Raw genomic sequence first — 27,094 nt, forward strand, 5'->3', positions numbered from 1 at the left:
AAATACTAACCACAGACATTTCACTTGAAAAACAGCCATGTACTCTCTGAGCACATTGCCACTGCTTAGCCATAGGCTGCCTCTAAGAAATACATGGCTTCGAACTGCACATTTCCACCACCGCATTATATTGAACCAACTTAAATGAGTTCAGAGTAATAAAGCTATTTGCAAGTTTTATTGCACAAACAATATTCTGCCATGTGTCAGAAGTTATTTCTATGAATTGCAAAGAAAGTGAAGAGCCAGCAAACATTTCCACTGTCCCTGCTTAGAAAACCTCCCCGTGTCATGCCTCAAATTTACGATAACAGTTAAATTAAGTAAAAGGGTTAAAATGCTGGAAGGCAATATTGATAATTCCATTGAAAATGCAGAGAGAGTTTGTCAATATTAATTTTCCTGAACCCAAAGGAGCATCCCAACTGGTGTGTCATTTATTCAGAGCGCCTGAATCATGCACTCTGAAGCCAAAGTCACAAATCGACCCCAGTTAAAGCCTCGAGGGCAAAGAGCTATGACCACAACCTTTGACCTTTACTGACTAATCTTGTCCAAAAAAACCCCACCACATTTTGTAAACACAAAAACAAGTATTAGTATCCTTTTTTTTATTTCAGATGTTGGGGGTTTCAGAAGTGAATTTAACAAAGATTACATCAAAGATCAAATGTCTCTTACCTTTTTTCTTCAGAAAAGTTTTTCTGGTAGCCAAAGGACTCTGACGAACTTTCGTGTTCTGTAGGAATTTTACAGCAGTGGTAATCTGGGAAGAGACAAATGTGATTTAATTTCATAGTGAGACAATGGGAGAGGAAGAAGACAAGGTACACAGGAAAGTGATGCTCTTAACAGTACAAATAATAGTCTAGACCTTTTTTAAAGAAAAGGTTCGTTATAAAAAAAAGACATAAATGGATTCCATTTGATAGTTGCTTCTAAACCTCCACACCCAACAGTGAGGAGAAAGACCACCTGACCACTTTCCAGCTAAATGTGGGGAATGACCAAATCAGCAGTTATAAAATTAGCCCATCATGAGTGCTGGACAAATGGAGTATGGAGCTTAATTTGCTATTACCCTCTTAAAGACAAACTTCCATTCTTAAGTGCGCAGTGGAGGAAAATCTATACTTAATGCAGAGGTGATCATTTGTATCTAATAACTTGAGAATCCTAGGCTGAAAACTTCTGTAATTCTTCCAGTTAAAAACCCGCCATGATCAAATCACCCAGCCTGAATGTTGTAATGACTTGAAACGTTAATGCACTAGAACGTTAAATAGCATCAGAACATCAGTAGTTTTAAGTGCAGTGCGTTCATCGATTCTATTATGTTTTCCTTCGAGATGCACCTTAATTTTCCACCACAGTATGCATTTCCAAGAACTGGAGGGAGAAAAAAAATCTTCCTCAAATGGCATTAAAACATAAATTTGAAGTGGGTGCCGTGAAGCGGCGCCTCCTAAAATAGATAAATATGTAAGAACACAGAGAAAGGGGAAACACACTGGAGGGGAGGTTTAGATGACTTATTATCGCACCTGTGGTCCCCGTGATTCAATTGTAAAAGTCATCCCTCTAATAGGTTGAAAGGTTTTGATTACTCTTCTTTTCTCTTAGTGTTGAAAGATACAAAATGATTGAGCGCCTTGCCAGTGGTAATTCGTTTTGGGTAATGCATTGCATACACTATGAACCCGTTTCAATCCAAAAGAATTGCAGTTTAAACTTGTCCACGGGGTAAGGTGTGGCAGGGAAGCTGCTGTGTAAAGAGTAAGGTTTCTGTGACAAACACACACTTACAGTGGAGAATCACGGCACAGGATTATTAGAGTCATGAAAATGTATTTGACATGTCATTGCTAGGCAAAGAATATGCTGAAAAGCAACTTAAGACCACCTTTATTCAAATGAGAGAGGACTGCACAGGAGAATACCACACATCATCCTCAGCCTTCCTGTGTACTATGCTGTGTATAGTAATGAAACTTCAAATGGGGAGTTTTACTAAAATGTACCACATTCATCCCAAGAGATGCTACCACAATTCATCTACCATTTTCCTGTGACACCACTGTGACCTTGATGTACATAAGGGTTACACAAAGGGTATGGAATTTCCTGGATCTCTATATGCTGAGGGCGTATTAAAGTCAGTCACCCAGAACCTTCATTGTGACAAGCAGATTAAATCATTTGCATGGTGAACCACCAACCGATGTTCTGGGCTGAAAGATGCAGTCAAAACACAGAGAAAATATCCTTTTGATAATGAGGCAAAAAAAATAAAGCTCTTGGCAAAGGTCTGGCTGTTAGTGTTAAGTGAGCCTACAAGACAACTTGTGGCAAAGGCAGAAACCAGAGATAATAAACACAATAAAATCTAATATTCTAATACTGATTCCTGTACAAAACACACAAACACCCACCCACACAAGAGTGATGTAGGCCCCCGTGAGAGGCAAATGACCTAATAGTGGAAGAAGATGCTGAATGAGCAAACCATGTTTACATTCCCTTAAAATTTCAGGAGCACAATATTGACAAGAAAATGGTGTCAGTTTTAACAGGCATAAGTATGACATCTTAGTAAGGACCACAGCTAGCTCAGCGGCAAACTAATGAGGTAAATGTCCATTTGGTTAAAACTGTAGTGGTAGATCTTCAGGGAGGGGAAAAGTGCACTTCTTAGCAGATGACATAGATGCTTCGCACAAGTTCCACCCAGACATCTCAATCAATTATAACCACATTGCACAGATTTCAGTCTTGTCTTGTTATTGACTTATGGATCACCCCAGTTATAGTGTTGGGTAGCACACAACTGGGCTTTTAAGGGGTAAGATGGATAACAGTAAAAGGCACATTTGGGATGACAGCATGAAGAAGTAAAACAAAAATTACGTAGGTAATTCCTTCATACTTCCTTCATTTCACAAAACCAGTGTAACTTTTGTTTTTTTGGGGGGGTCTGAAGAATAATTAAGCTAAATCATGAAGTTACTTGTAAAGCGTTGACTGCTAATATACCAAAGTGCTCCATGTTAAAGGCAATGATCTTTGCTAACCAGATAACCAATGGAGTGTCAGGTAAAGCTGAAAAAGAAGTGAAAATTCAATCATAGGAAGAGATAACATTAACCAACACACTTAAAGACAGCGCAGTTGATGAAAGGACAAGATTATGGCAGCGTTATTGAGTTTGAATTGGACAAGACTTTGTGCTGCACTTGTCTGAAAATTACAATTGTGATACCTTGAATTGCGAGAAATGAAGATTAAATCCAATTATGTTCGAACCGCATGGAAGCTACGCCTGAGGAAATTCATGTAACCAGTTGTATATTTTTGCTTTAACTGGTAATATCACTTAACTATAACCCATGGATGTTTTGCAGGTTTGCAGTTTGAGGTTTCAGGATATGAGCAGTTTATGAAATCCAGCCTCACTCCACTCAAACAGCAATGTCTCAGTTGTCTTACATTTTCTTCTTTTAGGTAATTTCAGGATTTTAAATAGTAAAAGTAGCATAATGTGACATGCAACTCTTTATTTGTCTTAATATAAATACTTTAATACTTTCTCTCAATGTTATAGAAAATAAAATAGCCACACACTTAGCAACTTTTTAACCCTTGTCATCTGTTCCACAGAAAGGTAAATGAACACATTTTAACTGCACGAAGACAGAGGGCATGATGAACCTAGAAGGAGGGTGCTGGGGTTCAACTGAGGGGCTAAAAGGAAATCATTAGCAAGTAAAGGATTCTGTCTCAGTGTGAATCAATTCATTCCAAATTGCCTCGGCCTGTACATTTGTGGAGGAGTGCCCCTGATATAATAACACACTGATAGACATGAACAAAAATTGTGTTAGGGTAGTCTCAAATTCCTCCCCCTCCTAAACACACATTTAGAGGGCCAAAAGTGAGAGAAAGTGAGAGACGGCAAAAAATGAAGCTCTATATTAATTTGGTGCTTTCATGGACGATTATCAGGGGCAGCTGTCTTAAATGACTTAACCCAATACCTCTCTGATACCAGAGCCTTGCAAGAAAGGAATTAAGTTTTAATGCAATTATTGCATTTCCTTTATTCGCCTGACAGCTTGATGTGGCCAACATAGCTTTTTAATCTTTTTAAAAAAGCAGCTTTAAATGCCCTTCTAATTGTGACATCTTTCCCGCCTTAATGTGACCTTTAGCACAGGAAGCAAGGCCTCATGGGAGCTGCTATAGAAAATTATTGACCCTGAGAGACATCAGGAAGTGAGGTGTAGACTCAACCATTTAGCTAACCTCTACATCCACACTAGTTCAGACATCGCACGAAGGCCCTGCTGGAGTTTAGTCATTCATACACAAAAAAAGAGAGAGGGAGAGAAATGTTTGTTTATTGCCTACATCACTGAGGCAGCGCTGTCTTGAGTAGCAGGAAATTAAATGAGCAACTATAACTGAAAATACATTTCAACATCAGTAAAATCTGATAAATGAATACGAGTAAATTATGGCTTTTCCATCTTCTCCTATAAACAAACATAATTAAAAACCACTACATGTGTTACAACTATACCATCAGTAAAAGTAAATAGAGTGTGTTACTTGTGTGTCTTATTCTCTTTACTGAATGTCCCTAACTTCTGAAATTTAAAAAAGGTCAAAGTCAACAATTCAACAGATGGAAAAGGGTCATGGAAAACATCATTGACATTTGAATTGCAAAGGTTTAAAAATAACATACACCACGGTATTAGTGTCAGTGTTAGAGCCACTGGCAAAGCTACAATCATGACATCAAAAGTGCATTATGCAATTTGTAAATGGGGGCAAGGGTGGGGGGTGGACGGAAATCAAGCTTCTTTTTTTTTTTTTCAAGACCACTGTATGTACAGACCAAAATTTCCATTGAACAGCATTTCCTTTTCAGAGCTCATCACATAAACGGAAAAGTTGAGCAGGTTCAGCCCAAGAAAGGGGCTAAAGAACATTTGATCCAATGAGGACACGGTCACACTGTAAAAACAGAGTACAGATAAAAACAGATAATAATGCCCGAGGAGACTCGTGCTGAGGTTATGAAGGGAGAGGAAGTTGACCTGCTCCTTCCTCTGTTCTCGTCTGTAATTACAGAGACATTTTTTTGCTATGGTGTGAAATTATAAGTCAAAACTGTAGCCACATATTTTAGGATTCAATATACTGTACATTTATTGGTTCAAGTTAAGTGTTTAAACTTCACTAATAAGATATAGAATAAGATATATTCAAACAAAGTGGAGAAACATGTAAGCCAAATCAAAAATCTCTTGAGAAATAGGTTGTAAACCAGAGCCTGACATTTCTTAATGTGTAACTGTCAGTCATGGTGCCTGGGGTTGCCCTTGCTAAACCAGCGAGACAGATGACTGTTTAGATAAGGACTTCTCCAGTGGGGCCTGCGCAGCCCCGAGAGCCCTGATGACTAAAGAGCAACGACTCTGTCAGTGACACCCCACTTTCACTTACTTTGGACAAAAATTCTTATATAGGCCGCAAATTCCTTTTAATTCAGGTAAAAGGCCCAAACCATGAGGCTGGAGCTGCTCTGAGAGATGAGGGTCATCAGAGATTAACCCATGGCACTTTAGCAGTGGGGGTGCGAGAGGGGAGTCGCTGTGGAGCACAACAAACTACTTAGCCACCACAAAACATTCCAGCCCCTTCTCAGCTGCAATCCAGTAATGGATACTTCCTCAGCTCCTCAATTGGTCAAAATGTTTTCATACAATAATTTAATTCAGAAACACATTTACAAAGCAGGAGTAATCAATTTTAATTAGTTGACTTTTTTTCATTCGCATAAATTTAATGTACTGCCATCGATCTCCTTTGTTCTTTAATGCAGTGCCTCTTTCCTGTAATTTGAAGCTTTTCTTTTTTTTTTTTTTTTTTCAAAGAGTCAATGATGACATTCTGTGACAAGCAGCTCCATGTGCTTTTCAGTCATGGACGAGACTTAACAAAACACAGGAGAGCTCAAGATTTAAAATACAGTGTGCATGGAAATGTTTGATCAAGAAAAAATATTTAAACCAATCAAAAATATAATTTTTTCAATTATCAATTCTCTTATCAACATCACCAGTAAAATTATGAATTCAACTCATTTGTTATACAAAGTTGTAAGTTAATGGTCCCACTTTTAAGAAATGTAATTCTAGACAAGCTAAAATGTGCTTTAATTATGAATACAAAGCATGAGTTATAGAAAATGAATCAATCAGTAGTTGCTTACTTAAATTTAAAAAACACTTATGATTTTGTTATTTAAAAAACGAAGAAGACACACTTTTAAGACCAACTTTTTCTCTACTTGTTTTTTTTATCTATGCTTGTCATTTGATCATTGTATGTGCACTTTAAGGGAAAGCTTTCCAGACATTTGTTGTATCATATATACCATGATAATAAATAAATCCATCTTTTAAAATTGAAGTTTTTAGTAATAAAAAACGATTTGCATAAATTTGTTGTCATATCCTTTGCGACCTACAATGGAAAAGCAACCAGATAGCGTCACATAAACAGGCACGAAGGATTTTCTTGACACTGCCACTGCACTGTGTGTTGTCCTTCATATCATCGAGGCCCGCTGGCTTTTCACATTCAATTAGTTGATTGAGGAAAATGTGAGCGGCACCAGTAGCAAACAATGTGAACCTTGTGTCCAAGCGACACACCACAGAAGTTGTGTTGTGGTGTCAGGAGAAGATCTGCTGCCGTCACAAGCAACTTACTGTGACAAGCCTATCCTCTGCTGATCCAAACTGCTCCTCTCACTGAGGCAGCACCCACTCACAGAAACACACACACACACACACAGAAGCAACATGAAGTGAACCTTTATGATAAGCAAATAAAGCAGGAAGCTGGGGTGAAGCTGCAGCAAGTTGGCATGGGTTTAATGTGCAAGTACAGCCAGCCTGCCAAATTGACTAATAAAACAGAATAGAGAGGCCAGTGACAATGGAGGGAGAGCAGTGTCCTTTTATTGATCAAATGATTCCTTCTTGGACACACTGTGTCACAGAATGAGAGTATGCTCACAAAGACAACCAGACAGATTGTGACATTCCAGTGACATTATAATCACACGTCAACTCTTCTCCAATTGATAGGCTGAATGCACTAATCGTGCGTCTTGGATCAGCAATTTCATGATCTTCAAAGGGGGCCAGGAATTGGTGGCATGACCCTCCATACAGGGTGAGACCCCTCTTTGCTCAGCGAGTGGGCAAAAGGATGGTATAATGGCAGATGAACCGAGGCAGGAGCTGAGCCAAAGAAGATTAACATCGCCATCTACTGGTCAGGCATGGTATGGTTAAGTCAAAGGGGAGGAAAAAAGCCTTGTAGTTTACCCTTGTGGCCTATTTTGCACTGAGACCAGTCACAAACATTTAGACACACTTGCCAAGACAATGCGCCACATATCTACAGCGACAGATAAGACGGACTGAAATTATCATCAAATGAGAAAGGCCTTTCATCTGGTTTTGAAAAAAAAAAAAGAAGAGCAAATGCAGTCTGCTCCTGATCACACTAAGTGACAGAGAAAAATGCTGACCAACTCTCCTTTTCTGGAGACCTCCTACTGCCAGGGAGAATCTAAGTTTGAAACTAGGATGAGTGTAGAAAGAATGCATTGCTTATATCAGAGTCAAAGACGTAGCAGCTCTGAGTCTTCTCATTTCAGGATATGAGCATACACATCACACAGAATAACGATTCTTCATTTCAACATTTCTGCACTATGGTGAGGTCACACACGGGAGATTTAATTTGCTTATAGAATGTCATAAGTGGCAAAATCAAGTGTGACATTTCATCACGATGCAACTCAATACACGTGTTTGCCAGATGTAGTCCAAAAATAAGACAGTTGTATAAAGCAGTACGTATAGTACATACTCCTATAGAACACTTTCTTAAATCTAATATATTTATTATGTAAATTTGATGTCTTTATTTATGGTTTAAAATAATGTTTTTGTTGTGCTGCAATCATCACTCTAAAGAAATGTGTTTACCCTTTCAAAGTTATGTCTCTCAAGATGTTCTAATCAGTTTAGAGGACTCAGACAAGAAAAGAAAGAACCAGAAAGGAATGTTGCACGTCACTGCTGCACAACACCCACACTTTTTGTCACGAAATGAGAATCTGAGGCAATGGTCATAGCTTAGGCATACACACCCAATTCAACTGTACATCAGCTTATGTGGTGACAGTGGAAAGTACATGTTTTGCCAGGCTCCTCCAAAAGAATGAAGACAGAAGACAACAACAGTGAACCACTGTGTGACACAGGGTGGTGTGTTACAGCAAATGGGCTGAGTTGGCAAGCAGCTCAGCAGCAGACATGCACCTGTTCTGACATTTTCTGTCGACCTTGACACGGAAAACACATGACAATGCCACTCTCTGCATTTCAAAAGCACGGGCTGTTTGACGAAGCCCCTTTACAACCCTTTTCTTATCCCCAGGATACTTAAAAATCCCACTCAATACAGCATGGAAGAGGGAAAAGCCATGAAGTAATCCTATAGATGTGACATGAGGACGGACAGTCACTTCGTCGCAGGAAAAAAAAACACACTAAAAAATAGAAACTTAGAAGGGAGAGACATACAAAAAAACTTGGTTATATTTGGAGACAACCAAACACTGTTATGGCCACCAATACCTCCCGCAAAATTCCAAACCCCGCAATAAACATAATGCAGATGGGTGGGACAAAAAGGCCTCTGACTGTCCTCTATTTATTACATTTCTGACACCCCCCTCTCAATGGTCCTTTTGAAGTTCATGACAGAGCTACAATTCTTCCATCCATCTACCACTTTAATCAAAAAGAAAGCAAAGCACTGCTGCCAGGAGAGCTGCGCAGGAAAAACAAATGCAATCTTCCTGTTAATCACTGCATTAACAAGAAGTCGTCAGTCTTGACGCACATGCCAGGGAGGGGAACCAGTCCAGGTGTTGGATAATTGTCAGTTGTGTCAGTGGCTACGGCTGTTTTTTTACTGTGCCAGCCTCTGTTTCACTGCTGATCTACACTTGTGCACCACCTTAATGATAGCTTTTAAAAGTCCTCTTTCTGCTGAAGATGGCATACAGACACAAAGAAGACTTGGCAAGGGATTCTCCACACTGACTGTAGTGGACTTGGATGTAGTCATAGATCCCACACTGTAATCAGTGCCAAGTGCGGCTCAATTTTCATGATACTCTTTCAAAATAGGTGCATCAGTTTTGAAAGAGAAGCTTTGGAAAGAAACAAACACAGACACACACATCCCATCCAAGCTTTACAACATCACATTACTGGCAAAGAAATCATAACACAAAGACAGATTTGCCAGAATTCTTTTCTTTCATTCACAAAAATCCCTCAGCTACAGGTGAGAATAGAGTCAGGCTCAACTTTCCAATTGTAACAGACTAAAAACTTAACCTTGAGCATTCATTATTACACATCTAGTTGGGCTTATTGGAGTGCAAAATTCTCACATTAGTTCTCAACTTTTTGAGATAATTTCTCATTTTCTGTATTTCACTTTCATTTAAGTCTTGAGTAGCCCACTATCTCCTTTTTTCAGATTCCCCAGATAAAGCCACAATCTCAGGGAGCCACACACAGAGCAACTCTGAAATCCCATTAGCATTGCGCTTTCATTATTTTTAATCAAACCCACAAAACTGACACTTATTAATTAATATCCATTACCAATTTTTGCCCCTCTCCCAGAGAAGACATTGGGGGGGGGGTAGCAATTAACTTAACAAAATAATCAAAAAAATTGTTTCACAAATCCCTGATAAATGTCATGTGAGGTCCCGTCTTAATGTAAGAAGTGTAATACATTCTTGCTGTCATATTCCATTAAACTGCTATTACCATCTTGATAGAACTATTAGTCACTACATTATTAATAACATTAATGTATTTACATTTTTGGTGTACAAGCCTGCTTTCATGCAATAATTTATGAACCCAACTTCAAATATGTTATAATGTTCCCCATCTCGGCTCTTTTGTGTTTATTATTGATTGTGAAAACGGTCAAAATTCCAAGTCAAAACCACCCCCCGCCCTTCACCCACCCCTTAATGTATTGAAGTGGGCTGTTTACATTAAAGGACTGGAATAAAGTGCATTTACATCTGAAGCATAACTTCATAATTTACATTCCAACATTTATTAAAGGTGACAAACGAGCATTTGGTCCACTCGTGCTTTTCCACAATGCAGCGCTCATTCAATCCATATAAATTACAGCCTGGCTATGGAGTGCAAGAGCAAATTATTTTATTATATTTATGCATGTATGACTCTATAGGGGGTTACTAAGACAAACAGGGAATTACTTGATTAGGCCAACTGTGGTTAACAAAGAAAGAAATATGACATTGAGGGTAGGGCCAATCAAATTTCAGCATCACTCAAATGTTTGGCCACAATTCAAATATCTAAAATACACGGATCTTATTGTAAAAGCTTTAAATCTTCAAGAATTGTTTTTATAAAATGAATAAAACGCAGACTCGCAATCTCTGGTGGATTTTACTGTACACTTCTGTCAATTGCATATAGTAGAGACCTTTTTGTTTTTAAGTATTACTGTTGCGAAAGCTTACACTTAGCAAGAACTAATATTATTCAATTAAAATAAACGTGCCTAAAAGGCAGTATTATATTACATAATTAGACAGGGCAGCATTTTCTGAAGTGTAGTTACAAATGCACTGAGGGGATCCCAGCATTTGAACAAATATCTGACGCTGTAGGGGAGCTTGCCGACAAATTAACAGCTAATAACTTACTGGGAAGCCAGATAAAAAGGGAAAAAAATGTTCCCCAAAGTGTCAATTAAAAATAATTTTTCCTCTGATTTCTACTCTTGTGAAAGTGTAATGTGCTGAAAAGCATTTGGAACAGCATGCCAAAATTGCACGTTGTTTGTTTGTTTATTTATTTAATTTTTGTTTCCTGACGAACTGGATTAATGCAGAGAGAGGGAGATAATTCAGCACCAGCAGCAGGATTGTTCAGGAGCTCTGGAAGTATAACCATATGGCTCCCTCGTTGGTCAAAGAGGAGAGACAGGCATATGGGTGAAGGGGCAGAGGGAGTTGAAGGCGGATTCAATCAAATTCATGTTCATTAAAATTAGAGGACATCACAAAAATTAGAAAGATGCTGACAAATCAAAGGGTCTCAGTACCTGAATTACCATAGTCATTTACTTATTAAAGCCAGGATGCTTCCTGTCAATCAAGGGCCATCACAGTCTCCATTTGCAGCGGAAAGCCAGCGTAATTGCTTCTCATACTAATCAACACAACTTGTGTAATTATGCCTTGAAAGTGACATTGGAGGCTGAGAGCGATGTGAGCAGTCTTGACAGCGGAGACATCTCAGATTCATCGGGAGATTTCTAGCCTTGCTGCAAGGAGACAAGCCACTCTCAGACCAAGTTACTCACTCGAGCAGTTTACAACCATAAACACAAAGAAAAGACGATAAATCAAGCTGAAGTAATTACAAAGCAGAATAGAGTATAAAGGAAGCTCGGCTCAATAAGGCCACTTTCCCAAGTATATTGAGGCAAAGTGACTACGCTGTAATTAAACCAGTGTCATATTTCTATCAATTCTTAAGTAAACACATTATGACAGTTCACTAAATTGTGGGAGAATAGGAAATTACAGCTCTGTTACCATGCTGTTTACATTAATGTACTCGCAGAGACGAAAAACCTACAAATAAAGTCCTAAGTATTCATTAAAGTTTATTGAATTTGGCTTAATCACAGACTTAACATGTCTCCAAAATGAACTTTGTGTAAAACTAGCTTCAGCATTCCTCAGAGCATTGGAAAACTATCCAAACCATATTCCCAGGCTGCATCTGTCACTAGTCACACTGCAGCACAGCCAGGAAGGTCAGGGCGAGGTTAAATAAATGCAACAAACCAAGAGCCACGGGTCATGACATGAAACTCTCCACATAAAATATCTGTATTATTGACATACAGTGACAACAGCTTCTTCTTCATTTACTATGAACTTTACAGCAAATTAAAGGATTTCCAATGCACTCATCAAAAACTGAGAGGGGGAGGATAAAAAAGTTATTGTCTGGATTGGCAAAGCAGATCTGGTCCGGCTCTGCACATGAGACAGAAACCACAAAATAAATACAATTTATAAAACGGGTTTGACTCATCTGTGCACATCATTTTCAAAGAGGTGGGTGGAACCGTCAGGAAAAAAAAAGTTACCAACATCAAGAAGAAATCAACTGATAATTCTGGCATACTATGAGGGGACTATGCTCAATGAGTTCATCTGCGAACAGAAACAAAGATGAGAGATTTATGGCTCATAAAAAGTTCAAACGACAGAAAAACCAAAAATCCTTGTCTGTGTCATCCCTCACTTATGACCTCCAAACTTTAGCACATGTTCGAGACAAAGTGAATACTGTAAATGCTCTTTTGTGGCTAAATATGAGAAAAACAAGTACACTTACTGATACAGAAAAAAAGAGGCTTTTACAGGAAAAGCCTGTGTGATTCACCCAGTGCATTCAACTCTAATGAGTCAAAAAGTGCAACCTGCACTTAAACAAGAAGTCACAGCCAGAAGCTGTAAACTCATTTTCCCCATCCAAGCAAGCAACGTCTGCAGGACCTGAAAGATGTGCTCCGAGCATGCACGATAAATCTGACGTGAAATCATAATCATAAAAGCAATTAGCTGACCCTGCGCCACTCGTCCTTGGACATGACAGTGAGAATTCATACAGAGTCCTCTAAGGAGGCTGGCTGCCGGGTTGGGTGAGGAGGGGGAAAAGTGCAACACAGCAACAATAAAATGGAGGGCTTTTCCTGTATCATTAACCACCGAAACAAACAGCGTATGATGCACAATGAGTGTCGTGCTGAGAAACAAAAGAATCACGCTTTTGTGCTTTTCAAAAAAGAAAACTTACACCGCGATCACTGAAACAAACTGACTGACGTGTGCACATGGTCTGAATGTAAATCTACTGGCAAAGAAAACAAATTACACAGGAGGTGCCACGATGCCGTCGCCATATCTTACATCAGGGTGCAATGGTTCAGTTAGTTATTTTGAATTAACCGCAAAAACATGAAGATAGATTATTTCTATACCTGTCTTTGTTCTCCGCTTCCGTTTACCGTCAACATGACAGGTTACAGAATGTATTGATTGTGAGATGGCAGGTGATCAAATTTATTTGACTTTTCCCTTTCAAGGAGGGTGACAGAATTTGAAAAAGCTTCCTCTCTTCACACACCGCTGCACACACACATGCACATACACTAGCCATCACTTCCCACCCAGTAATTACAGCAAGGCCGAACTAGTGGCTGCCACCTAGTGACCGTCTTCTCCAATAATCATGAAATATCTCTATGGCTTGCGCCCCCACTCGGACCATAACTCTCCTTTACTGCAGACAGCCCCAATAAAGGATTACAATTACAATTAAAGTAATGAGCAAAGAGGAAAAAAGGAAAATCTCAGAAGGTTCCCTTGACTAACTAAATTGTAGCCTAGTTTCATGACAGAATGGAGTTAACATACCAGACTCATTAGTGGCTCTCATTTCTTATTCTTGCCCAATAATTAATTTGAAACATGTTGAAACCTGAACATTTAAGTCATGGATTTAACAGTGATAAACGTGAACTGAAATGAAATATCACTTCTCTAATGTAAGAGGGACCATTTCAAATTATTTTCTTTATGGTAGTGAAAAATGACATATCAATTACAATCTAAAGTAATGTATTTTTTTATGTTTCAAAACATATAACATTTTTTTGAAAGACATATTTCTAAGGAACACATTATTCCATGGGGAAAGTCATTAAGGACAAAAAGAATAACTGAGTCAAGACCCAAGAGTGAACTCTGACTTCCTGGTATCACCACTGTGTTACATTTGTGTTACACCCACTTAGTAAAGAAAAAAAAAATCCCTTTTTAGAGCTACCATATGAACAACATCTGTTTGACTGCAACTCACAGGGCTCAGCAGAAGAGCCATGAGGGAGGGAGAGGTGACGGGAGGAGAAAAGAGCAAGAGAGAGACCAAAGGGGACAGTAGCAGCAGTAGTGCCTTCATGTCTTTGGCTGGACAGATTACTGCTGGCATGTCCTCTACCAACCAGCCAGGTCTCCCACAACTCCCACACTACTCTTCCCTTTTCCCACTCTCTCTCTCCCTCTGTGGTATGATGGCTACTGCAGAGCGGCTACGGAAATTCTGAGACTGCAGAGCTAAAACAGATCACTTCAAAGCGGCTTATTTAATGCTTGCTAAATTTTTCATCACAGTCACTTAATATCCTGGGGAAGGGGAGCTTTTGAAGTTGCTGTGAGACCGGGGATGTTCTTCATACAATTCTTTTTCCCCCTCCCATTACCACCCTCCCTCTGCTGGCTTTAAACCCCCAAACCTAAACACATACGTACACTCAGTTTACATTATGCTCACATGTATACGCAGAGGTACGCAAATGGAACACATGCACACATAATCCATACACTTTTTCCTCCCACTTGAGAGTGTGACTTTTCAATGCATATAAAGTATGGGCTTTCAGATGCATAAAAAGAGCGTGAATCGTACTTGGTGTGGGGTCAACACTCCGAGTAAATCAGCTACACATCTAATTGTGGAGCTGTCAAATCATCTTTTTATATATGTGTATATATATATATATATATGTCGCCATTTGATTTTTAATAAACCATTTTAATTGGGCGGCACCGATTCAGCGATTAATCATTGCTAAAAGTATCACCGACTATTTTGATAATCAGTTTGATTGATAATAACAACTTTTTGTATTTTCTGGGGGGGGGGGGTGCTCCATATAATAAATATAAGTATACTATATATACTGTTTGAGTAAATGTGTAAAAGCCACATTTCATTATCATTTTTCCAAAACATTTTATTGAAAAAAGAATCAAACTAATAATCAGCAGGGGCTACATGCCAGAGTAGTGCCGAGCACTGTTGCCTTACAGCAAAATGACACGGTTTTGTGACCTGGTTCAACCGAGGGCCTTTCTGTATGGAGTTTGCATGTTCTCCCTGTATGTGTGTGGTTTTTCTCCAGGTACTCGGGCAAAGAGCACAGTCCAGAAGCAACAACAGTAGCTGGCAGTGACTGGTATACTAGTCAACCATGGAACACATACACACTCACACTTTCTTCCATGCTTTTATCTTTCAACAGTAAGTGCAGGTTCAGACCTGCACCTCTGGCTTAGGCAGGGGCAGATGCTACGGCACCAGCAGCTGAGCTGGGCCCTCTTGCCAAAGAGAAGAGCCCACACCATTACAGTGTGCCAGGGCCTGCTGATCTGGGTGAGGTGAGTCAGAACCTGTTAACATGACTGGTGTCCCCAGCCTGACACACTGGCTTGTCTGACATGCACATGTGCACATAAATGTTATACAAATGTGTATACTCTTGCTCTTGCTCGCGCTCTCCTTCTCTCTCCGTCTCTCTCTCTCTGTCTCTCTGCCCTCCCAACCCTGCCAGCACTCCCTTTCCTCTCATCCAGATAAAATCCTTTCAGACACAAATTTCAATTATTCACCTCATCCAAATAATGCCATGTGACAAGAATTATCCCTACTGTAATAATCCACTTAACTGGGAAAGAGCAGCTCATCAAAAAGAGAAAGAAGAAAAGGGGCTGGAAGTGAGTGTGGTGGTGGTGGCCTTTTTGAGGAGGCAGTCTGGAAGCGCACTGGGATGATGAAATTGAAGTAAATTGAAAGAAAGCCTGGGAGAATGCTCCCACAATCAATAACCCGAGGGTTAAATTAGCCTTGGCATGAAGGGATGATGGGGGAGGATGAAGAGTGAATGGTGGTGAATGACATTGAGACATGTAGGCTGAACAATACAATACAATCCTCTAACCTGGATGCTGTGTCCACACAAGGACAGTGAATGTACCGGTGATCCATTCCATCCCACTTAGCAATAAGACCGTCCGAGTAATAACTGTTGTCATCACTTGTTTCACACAAGCATGTCTTATTTAACACGTTTCATTACAAATTGTCAAACAATAGTACTGTTGATACAAAACTAAATTTGATGTTTACATGGTCAAAGTTTTATGTTAAGCATGATTAAAGCAACTGTGGCGTTCTGTTAAAATAGAACTTTCTACAAGCTTTTTATTTTCTAAAGACAAGGAACACAAAGTACACTCATTATGGGCTTGGAGACATCAGTGTGGTGCTAAATGACTGGCTGCTAATTGGATGCCTTTAATACTTGATCTCACTGGGGAATGTGTAATATCATCTGATTAGAAAAGGAAAAGTGGTTTGTTGATGAAAAGATGGAAACAAACGTCTTTAAATCACCAGATCATAAAAAAACAAACACAGCGTTCTTCCACTATGTGTCATCGACAACACCACCAAATCTAGGCTTTCATTCTTTCCAAATAATAAGGTAGCTCATTTAAGTGACAAACAGAAACACAGATAGGTAACAACAGGTACTTAGGTGTCCAAACTGTTGTGTTTAAAAGTTTTTCTGAAGAATTGATTAGCATCAACATTAGGAAAATGATCATCTAACATGGAAAATACTATTGCCTTTTGCACATGAGATTTTTTAATGTGTCTACCATTTGATGTTCTGTCTTTTATCCAAATAACATTCACATAAAAAAAACTGTATAGTCTGATGAAATGTCTAATAAAATATAGTCTGTAGTCTCTTCTAGTCTATATTGCTTTAGTAAAGACACTAGTATTAAGTACCAATTTCTTACCAGCGTTTCTCTGGGGGGAGCTGCCCCACTATCTCCGGGTTGAAGGCCGGGCTGAGAAGGTAAACAAAGACTTGTATTAGAGTGCCATCTACTGGATGAAAACGGGATGTCAGTTTTACAACAGCAGTGACTGGGCAAATAATAACGACAATAATATATTTATTCATGGAGAACTTTTCAAGCAAATGAGCACAATGTGCCTTCCAAGTTTAAAATAAAACATAAAACAATTAAAGGGTAAAAGGAGGGGTAAACAAGATGGCACAAATGACAGTCCTGTAAGGGCTCAATAACCTTTAGTCTTTAACCTGGACTCTGGAACACTTAAAAGACCATGAGTAGCAGATTATAGAGGCCTGTTTGGAGCATTAGGAGTAAAGAGTTTACTTAATCTCACGTAATCTGGTGCTAAATTCTTTAGGGCTTAAATAAATAACAGTACGTAAATTAAATTAGAATCTATCTATCTATCTATCTATCTATCTATCTATCTATCTATCACAAGACACACACAAGTACCCTCTATAGTGGTAAAAACATGAGTAGGTGCCCTATTCATTTGTGGCCTCTAAAGAAACATACATTAAAAAATGTATTGTTTCTAAAGGAGTGCATTTCTAGTGGAGAAAAGTGATACAATGACATGTAAGACTCTTGCAACTTTTTTCCTATGGGTGCCCTTCCAATCAAAAAGGCTGTTGTGAAGTTCCCTACTGTCCCTACATGAAAGTGTCCCAAAGGGTGTCCTAAGAGGAAATGATATTCAGTATGGTTATATACTTGGTTATAGGAAGTTATGCTGTGCAGTAAAGGATGCCCCAGTATAGGTGTGTGAGAATGTGGGAAATGATATACTAGTGGTAACTCCCTCACTTTTAATTTTCCATCTATATACATCTTTTGACATATTATATATTGATATTAGTTGTGTCTTAAAATGTAGTTGTGAATTAACTGGAAGAAACCAGTGACATCAGCTATTGTCATAACACCTGAGTAGTTTTATTCTGACTCATTATATCCGTATAAGGTATCTAGGGTGAAAGTAAGGGCATAATATAGTCAGGTATTTTGAATAGACATTGGCTGCTTGTGCACCAGCTAACTACTTGGAGTTTGGTCAACATAAATTCTGCCTATGCACGACAACATATGGTACATCTGTGCTGAAAATATGTGCAGTCAATGTATCGGCAAGTCCTAAGTTGCTACTTGTGAATCTTGACCTTATGTCGGCTCTCAATGATTGAGTGTGTGTTTGTATAGTATAAGGACACGAGAAAGTGGTGAGTTCAAACCACCAGGTTTGTCCGGCTAATTGTGACCTTTCCACAAGCAACCAACAAACATTAACTGCACATAAAAACAAAGCTGCATGGTCAGGTGGAAGGACGCAGATAGTCGCACTAAACAGCTGGCCATCATATGTTAAAGCACAAGGACGTCAGCTTGACAATTTGTGTCAACACAAACATGTCAGATATGAGGTGGAACTTCTCAAACATTGTAAGAGCTAGCTAACATGCTACTAGCACGCATGCTATCTAACGCTAAATTGAGTAGTTTTTGAAATACGTGACAAAAGAAGAAGTCATTTACGAGCCGCCAAATATCAACACTTTGTAAGAGTGCGCTGTCTGATGTGCACAAGTGACAAATGTCTAAGACGAGTCAAAGGAGACCTGTGTTGGTGAATCCGGTTGCTCGGTGGATGCCATCTTCCTACTCCTCGTTTGTTTGACAGAGGCTGCTCCTCGAACGATCCATGCTCGATTGCTTTTCCTGTGGGGGAACGAACGACGGTTACGTTGCCACAAGATCTGGTTTAGGACGACTTTACTCATTTTACTACTTAAATAACTAGTCTTCAGTCAACACAATACTTACCACAGTGAACAGATTAAACCCAGAACCCCCCGTGCTTACTGTAGAAGTAGCAAAAAAAATACAAACACAACACAACCTGAACTGAAGTCATAAAAATAATAAAAATAAAAATAGTGAATCTGTCTATGTGCACGGACATCTATTAGTACAACGTCTATGCTTCAGTACATTTTGATGCACTTATTTGAATATTATTCACATTTTCTTCACTTGTTGCATGTCCACGAATAAGTCATATGTTTATATCCAAACCAGGACGGCTTTGTCCATATTCCAAGCTGCAGTCACTCATATCTGATTTTATCTATTTATTTTATCAATCTTTTTGTCTGTGTGGACACATAATCCATATGGCTTTTTGCCTACACATGCGCTGAGTGTTGTCATGATCGACCAATAATGAATGAGGGCCGTCCTATAGAGCAGTGCTTCCAAAAAGTGGACCCAATTTTTAAAACTGAAAAACCATCGCCACCCAATAAATAATATAGTTTGTGAAAAGACATTTCCGTATAGTGCACTGCCATTTCTGTAACACCTATTATTATTTTTGAATTGAGAAAAAAGACAATTCCAGGAAATATATTAGATAAATTAATGAACTTGAAAATACACATACATATGAAGTACAATGAGAAATCCTGCACCTCGAATTGGATTTATGTGTCCTGTGTCCACACAGACCTGAACAAAAGACATTTGAGCAAGATCAACAGGGGGGAAAGTCGGATATGAGTCATTTTAGCCTCTTAACGTGAACGTAGCGTTTGCCATTTTAGTATAGCATAAAACTACATATCCCAGAATCCATAGCGCCATAGTGAACCAGCGCTGTTCCGCGTTGGTTCGAACCTTTTTATGCCGACTGCTGTGGACGTTTAGTGTGTGAAGACCCGGGGACCGACAACAGAAAGTACATTTTCCACATAAAGCTTAGGATGACAGACAGGAGACCGTGTAGAGTGTGTAATTTCACACGACAGAAATCATACGGGTTGGTCGTTCCCTCCCTGGATGATCTGAAGATAAAAGGTAAGTTAGACTTTGTCAGAAAGGCGTTGTTGTTAACTTCAAATGCCTCTGTTTCACTTCAAATTCAGAATGAAGGAAGCTCAAGTCACAGTAAACTGAAATCCAGTCTTGTGTAGTCGTATATGTTGGTATTCAGTAGTGGTGTTTGTTAGCTTTGGTGTGTTATGTTGGGCAAGCGTTAATTAAAGAGGGTCATCTAATGTGAGTTTGTTTTACTGTTGGAACAATAATCTTAAAACTGGCATCTTTTCAAAAGATAAAGACGTTTTTTAACAGCCACTGAACCCATCACCATTGGCATTTTTGTGCTGCACAGTGTACATCGTGTCTAAACATGCAGGAGATGAAGACGAGATGTCAGAAAGACCTGCCTCAAGTCCTGCTCATTCCGAGAATGCTAGTCAGCAGCAGGCGTTGCCCAGACCATTGCACACTCAGGCGTCTGCACAATAGAAGTGTACAGTGCACATAGTTTGTATTCAACATCACATCAGTGATTTTCTTCTAGGAGTTTGTGTCATTGTTGTTGTTTTTTTCTAAAAGAAATAGAGGTATTTTGGCACAGGTCAAAAATTATGTTACAAGCTAGTTTGATTAAAATCAGGGTCACCGATATCTAAAAAAAAAGTTTAAAAAACAAAATGCCTTTCTACAAAAACAGAAAAACACCCACACTACTACTAAGACCACAAGGAACAGACAGTTTCTAGTGATCCATAGTCTCATTCATTTTACTACTAGCAAAAAAAATACAAAGACAACAAATCCTCTTTCCCCAAACAGACAAAAACGTATACTTCTTGTACTACTAGTATCTCAACAATCCTTAAATAGCTGAACTCTTGACTGGCTGCCAACATGAACTGCACACCACAGAAGAAAAAAAATGGAAGTCAATACTAATGCCACTTTTGGACTCTCAGGACCCAAATACATTATGCTCTGGGGCATTCACTGGGGAAGCAACCTCACTTGTTCAGTTTAGTTTATTTTCTATGTAAACTATCGAGGTACACTAATTACACACAATCATAATAAGAAGCAAACCCACCTGACACTTAAACTGAATATACAGTACAGACATCTTTTAGAAAGCAAGCCTAAGGTTAGAGTGTCAGTGACCACACAGCATACAGCAGTGTACTGAAAGACGAATAGCAAGAGCTGTGATGGATTCACTTTGAAGTAGTGTTTGGCATTTCTTTACAGATATGTACGTTTGTAATTGATTTTTTCTTCCTACAGGGTCTGAGTTCCTTGGGTTCAGCCCCAGAGAACAAGTCACAGTCGTGCTCGAGAATGATGGGACAATAGTAGAGGATCAGGCCTATTTCTTGTGTTTACCCCTGAACACAAAGTTCATGCTCCTGCATGATAAAGACTTGTGGTCTCCACTTCGCAGGAGTGAGCACGTTTGTTTCTCTATAACTAGATAGTTACAACCTGGAGGGATTCCTCAGCCTTATTTTTTGGCACTTAAATATCTTTTCATTGTAGTGGATGGTGGCACGGCCTGGATGGCCAGAGAGTCTGTGATACTGGAAAGTGATACCGTTGATGCCAACATTGATGTCCCACCCTGGTGCGACTTGGCTCATCAGCTGAAGCAGGACCTGGCCAGCATCATCCTAATGTCTGAAGCAGACTTACAGGTACCTAAATACTTTCTTTACTTCCCCAAACATGCGTATTCCAGCATGCAGTGATAAGAAAACATAAGCAAGCAATGTGTTGCTTTAAATCTTTTTAATGTGACTTTCAAGCACCAAGCAGTAGAGCTGCATGAAATGGTCAATTTTGGTTGATGTCGACCTTATCAATCGACTGTTCAATTCATTTTCAACCACTTTAACCTTCACATGAGGGCTGCCGGGCTACTGGACTGGGGCATACTTTTACTTTAAGGCAACAGTGCGAGCCACTACTTAGGAGTGTGGCTTGGCAATTGGAATGATTCACAATTTGTACATCAGTGTTCATTTTTGCGTCTTTTTTTTTTCCACTTGTAAGGCAAAATTTTTGGGCCTGTGAATTCCTGCAAGACTGCAGAATTTCGTCATAACGCCATTTGACACGCATTTGATCTTAATCCAGTAATTGCAAAAAAGTGTCTTTTGATTTTCATACTGCACTTTGTCGTATACTTTTCCATGAACTGTGTAGCCCTACCACACAGATACATTGTTGAAAGGTCCAAAAACATGCAGATTTGGGTAAATAGGCAAATTTGAAACTCTAAATTGATTGTAGGTGTGAGTGTGAGAGTGGATGGATTTTTGTCTTTGTATGTGGCCTTGTGATGGACTGGCAACCTGTCCAGGGTTTACCCCGCCTTTCGTGCCCCCCCGTGACCCTCATGTGGAGGATAAAGTGGTAGAATATAATTAATTGAATGAATGGTATGTTATTTTTGCTTTTGAATATAATTTGTGCTGCCTGATCTCCCAGACCTTGGTAGATGCCCCATGCCCTGAGCTGGCCTCTGCTTTGCGCTTCCAAGAAAAGACGACCGAGAGCCTTCAGGAGTCACTGCAGAGGTTTTTGGACCGAAAAGAGGAAGCGCGGCAGTCCAAAGAGTTGCTCCAGCTCTACCTCAAAGCTGTGGAGAAAGAGGACATGCAGCAGGAAGAGCAGAGGAAGCCCAGTCTAGGAGGTATGGCTGTATGTAGGGCTGCAGCTAACATTTACTTTCCTAATCAATTCAGCTGTCAATTATTTTCTCGCTTCATCGATACGTTTTTTGGTTCGTGTCAGAAAATGTTGAAAAATGTTGATTGTTTTTTCCCTAACCTCCAAATGATGATGTTCTCAAATGTCTCGTTTTGCTCACAAACCAACATTATTCAGTTTTTCTGATTTATTTGCTGTGTTGAACAAAGAAACCAGAAAATAGACACGTTTAAGAAGCTTGTTTTGATTATTAAAATAAAACACTCAAACCGATTAAGCAATTATCAAAACAGTTGATGATTAATGTCGTAATCAATACAGTGCTCCAGGAGAAACTGCAGCGGTGATATATCCAGTTTTGGGTTATTGTGTCTTCAGTTCTGTCACATAATATTTTGACTGTTCTGAATCTGTTAAATACAAAGTCTGAAGCTGCTCTATCTAATGGCCTGTTGATAACAAACGGTGTGTAACAGTGTGTAATAATGGTTGTGATGTCGGGCTCTTAGCTTTTATCTCATGGTCTATTTATGTGATAGTCTCTTTAATTTTTCTCAAATGAATGAGTTTGTAATAATCACAGTATAAAAGGTATTTTATATAAAAAAAATTCCGCAGTAAATGAATAAATATTTGAGACTTAAAATGCCAAAGGTGCTCATATCTCTTTCCCCACCCCCGGAAAGACTGATCAGTAAATATGAGCACAACATCCAACAAAATAATCAATGTAATCCAATGATTGTACAGCCTTCAGGAAAGTAATGAGCCATCAATGTCTTCTGAATCTGAAAACAGTATTTTATAAATATCAATGTTTATTATTATCATTATAATTACTCAGAACACTGTTTATATATTATGTATTAATATTATATTCATGTTCATATATTGTAACAATAATAATAATAATTATTCTTATTATAATAATAAGAATAATAACTAATCAAAACAAAAACTGGGATTGTGAAATCTTTTAGCTTAATGTAGCTCATTAAGTATACCTTTAACTCGTCTTTTTTATGTTATCTTTTCCTCTCTTCTTTTCCTTTTTGCCTGGTTTCCACTGTCCACTCTTTCACATTTGAAGCTGCAGAGTCATGTAATTGCAACGTAATGACACTACAGAGGTAGAAATAGTTTTGCGTTTGTGCATTCAGTGACAAAATTACTGGGAAAAGGTGTGATTTTGCATTTTGGTCACTAGGTGGAACTGTTGTCACTGCAGAATAAGTGTACTTTTTAGAGAACAAATGAACCTGAGGAAAAAATCTGTTTCAATGTATCAGGGGCTGAAGATGTTGATATGCCAGATGGACTGGAAGTGGACTCTGCATCCGGATTCATGTCCAGGACCTTGATGGTGCTGAAAGGCAAAACAAGCCCAGAGACCCGCCTCTCCACTGAAGATCTTCAGGTACTCCACTCACTCATCCAGCCTGCCTCAAAACCTGTGCAAATTAAAATAGCCCAAAATATGATAATTGTTTTTGTTCGTCTTTCAAAAAATAAAATAAAATACAGCAATACCTCTCACCTCTCAGTAGTAAATTGGAAGGCAATAAGCTGTAGTAAAAGCTTATTTACTCCTTCCTCTTTTACAATGATCTCAAAAACACATTTATGACAAAATCAAAGGATCATTGTCAGTGATAGTTTTGACAAATATATGATTGCATAGCTGATTTGGTCTGTCTTAAAGGTTTTACAGTGGATTTACTCAGAACTGAGAAACCATGGGACATTTACATATCCAAACAATGTAAGGCCACTTATTATAGGCCACCATCATATTTCTACACCATTCCTTCGGACACAACACTCATAATAATCATTCATACCCTGTCAAGTCTAGGAAGCTGCAGTCATGTATATCTGCATATGAAATCACGCCTCTGTCCTGTACTTTATTATCGACACAGGTCTCTGTACAGAGGGCCTTTGCTTAGGCCGGGTATCGCTGCTGATTTCCAGAATCAATTTGATCCCTATTCACAACGTCCCAATTCAATTACATTTTCATTTAGTGATCGATTCATTTAGAGATATTTCGTTTTCCAAACCAATCGTGCTTGGTTATGAAATATATTTTCATAACTCTAACCTGATGCATCATTAAAAATAATGTGCATAAAAACCTTTTCTTTCATATGACCACACAGTTCAATTCTACGGTGCAGCAGTTGATGATAATTCAAATTCAAAGCCAATTTGCCCTCCATAAACAGGAAGTGATGTATATTAAATATTCGATCTGAGGATTATATGAATCGATATCGGATCTTCCAAATTAAAATTGCTGTTAACATGAATTTGTTTTGTTTTTACCCAGCCCTAGCCTTTACCTTAGCTAAAATTGAAGTTTAAGATTTTTTCCGCACAACAGTGTGAGGAGTTAGATGTGTAAATGTGGTTCAGTCTAATGCGCCAAAACACAACTGACTACAGCCTAAAATCAACTCCCACTGGCACAATTTTCACAAAAATCTACCATTATACTCTTCACAAAAGATATTCCAGAGACGTACGAGTGTATCCACAGAAGTTAAATCATTTTAGAATCCAACAAAGGCTTTTTCTTGTGTCTTTAGATGGTAGTGACCAAAGGGATTGACACTATGGAGCAGGTGCTGGGCTGGAACAGGACAAGGACGTCTGAGCTGCTCGAGGCCTGTGAAGCTGAGCTGACCAAACGTCTGCAGCAGGTTCAGGCCATACAGTCCGTCAGGAGCAGCGCGCAAGAGTCCGGTGAGACGTGCGCTGAGGAGAGCGAAGCAACTCGAGACAACAACTAAGCTGAGGTTTCACCTGAGCACAGACTGATAAGAATGAACACTACCTGCCTCAGGGTCAGTGGAATGGGTTTCACCCTGTGTTACTGATAATATCCATACTACTGGAATCCATGAATGCTAATGATGTTGATGTTTATATCATTTCGCAAAAAAAAACATGCCACTCCAACGCTTTTGCCAGGAAGCAGAGTCATTCGTACAAGTCTCCGTTATCAAAGTTATTGAAAGACTTATTTGCATTAACCACTGGCATCAACTCTATATTGGCTCCTAATCTTCTGCCAGACTTTGAAAATAAACGTAGATGTAAACATGATCATGTGAAAGCATGAAGCAAGTTAGATATACAGTAGAGTATATTTATTTCTTTGCTTTTAGTAGGATGTCATCACTCGAATGTCTGACAGTGTCGGGCAGAGTGAACCTGGAAAATGGCTCCACATCTCTTTTGTTTAACCTGAGTGCTATTAGTCTTCCTAAAACGTGGGCACTATTGGTTCATGCTTTTTTAATTCCACATATAATATTGTGGAGGATAAATAATAATAATAATGATAATAATATTGTTTACATTCTGCTGCTCATCTTTCAGAACCTTCGGTTGAAAGTAACTAATGGAAAGCTAGTTTCAGAAACCCTGTCAATCTCCAGCATATAGCGAGAAACAAGACAAATTATTTTGTAAGTGTTTCTTTTTGGATGTTTAGAGAATCTGGGAACCAGACTGATCCTTTTGCTTTGTAGCTTGCACTAGATTGTTCTCCTAAATTCTGTAGTCCCACATTTGATTCCAATCAGGTTTAAAGCCAAATAGTCAACTCTCAGTGTCAAGCAATGTTTAAGGTGAGTAGAGGAACACTAAAATGTATTTCAACTTGCCTAATGTGGCATTTTTGTTTTTTATCGTTTACCACAGTCTTCAGCCTACATGCTACTTGTGTTGAAATGTCACTGAATGTAACTGATCCGTGACTGTTTTCTATACTTGGGGATGAAGAAAGAGTAAAACTAACATAATACGATGAGTACATGAACCAAAGTGAAGTTGCATAGCCCTGTGTTAAAACCAAAAAAAACGTCCAAGAACACGCTGAGAGTAACTATTTTTATGCGATATATTTAAATTCTAATTATACTGAATTGGTATTATTATTATTTTCATAATCATTTAATCTGCCGATTTATTTTCTAAAACCAAAATGATTCAGTTTGAATGATTTCTTTGTTAAACAATAGCTAAGAATGACGAAGCTTCTTTGAATTACATAGAATCAGTATTTCTGGACGTGCAATCTTTAGACTATCAATTTTATTCTATTGTGCAAGTTTTGTGTCGATCTAGTGGCTGTGTGTGTGCACGTGCAGGTCCATGTGACTCATAGGTCACATAGGCCCTTTTTTAATGCTCGGCATCTCATCATCTGCCTGCTGAACAATGAACACAAATAATGGAGTATTTAAATTTGTGAAAGGATCGTCTTTTTGTGTTGTGGTGAGATTGAGATGTCAGTGCCAGCTTGTACTTTCAGAACTGCATACGGAGAATAGTGGAGGGTTAATAAAGGGATAAATAAATCCCTGATACACTAAAGTAAACTGTCATTTAAAGCTGATAAGAACTGTTCTGTGTGAGCTCTTCAACATATTCTTTTTTTTCTTTTTTAAAAATGAAAATTGTATGACAGTTATTCCAACAGGAAGCTGTGTATGACCATACTGCAAAAGGTACCTTTTATTCACATGTTGAATGGTAGGAGGAATTTTCATATAAAAAAACCCCTCAAAATTCTTTACTGTATTGCTGTGCTCTTTC

General features: G+C 38.8%; 2 protein-coding genes across 4 annotated transcripts in view; one reads left to right on the forward strand and one right to left on the reverse strand.

Moving 5' to 3' along the window:
- pex14 (peroxisomal biogenesis factor 14) overlaps positions 1-18,692 on the reverse strand; it is a 42,798-nt gene extending 24,106 nt beyond the window's left edge. For 2 of the 3 annotated variants that reach the window (XM_058643628.1, XM_058643627.1), the window contains exons 1-3: positions 18,580-18,679; positions 16,898-16,948; positions 682-766 (exon numbers count right to left, since the gene is read on the reverse strand). In XM_058643628.1, coding sequence (XP_058499611.1) covers positions 682-766; positions 16,898-16,948; positions 18,580-18,615 — 172 coding nt within the window. In that variant the 5' untranslated portion in view covers positions 18,616-18,679. Of the gene's footprint in view, positions 1-681; positions 767-16,897; positions 16,949-18,579 lie in introns of all 3 variants that reach the window. The other variant, XM_058643626.1, reaches the window with a different exon arrangement.
- A 934-nt stretch (positions 18,693-19,626) lies between these two features.
- dffa (DNA fragmentation factor, alpha polypeptide) lies at positions 19,627-27,070 on the forward strand. Its single transcript, XM_058643885.1, has 6 exons — positions 19,627-19,816; positions 21,062-21,220; positions 21,314-21,468; positions 22,265-22,469; positions 23,776-23,903; positions 25,078-27,070. The coding sequence occupies exons 1-6, from the start codon at positions 19,723-19,725 to the stop codon at positions 25,279-25,281; spliced, it is 945 nt and encodes a 314-aa protein (XP_058499868.1). The 5' UTR covers positions 19,627-19,722; the 3' UTR covers positions 25,282-27,070.
- Positions 27,071-27,094: the final 24 nt, after the last annotated feature.

The sequence above is a fragment of the Solea solea genome, chromosome 11, assembly GCF_958295425.1.
Source record: "Solea solea chromosome 11, fSolSol10.1, whole genome shotgun sequence".
In the NCBI taxonomy this organism is placed as follows: Eukaryota; Metazoa; Chordata; class Actinopteri; order Pleuronectiformes; family Soleidae; genus Solea; species Solea solea.

Coding starts and splice junctions, on each gene's coding strand:
- dffa (XM_058643885.1), top strand. CDS start 19,723: ATGACAGACAGGAGACCGTGTAGAGTGTGTAATTTCACACGACAGAAA. Junction 19,817..21,061: donor GGATGATCTGAAGATAAAAG/GTAAGTTAGACT, acceptor TTCTTCCTACAG/GGTCTGAGTTCCTTGGGTTC. Junction 23,904..25,077: donor TCTCCACTGAAGATCTTCAG/GTACTCCACTCA, acceptor TTGTGTCTTTAG/ATGGTAGTGACCAAAGGGAT.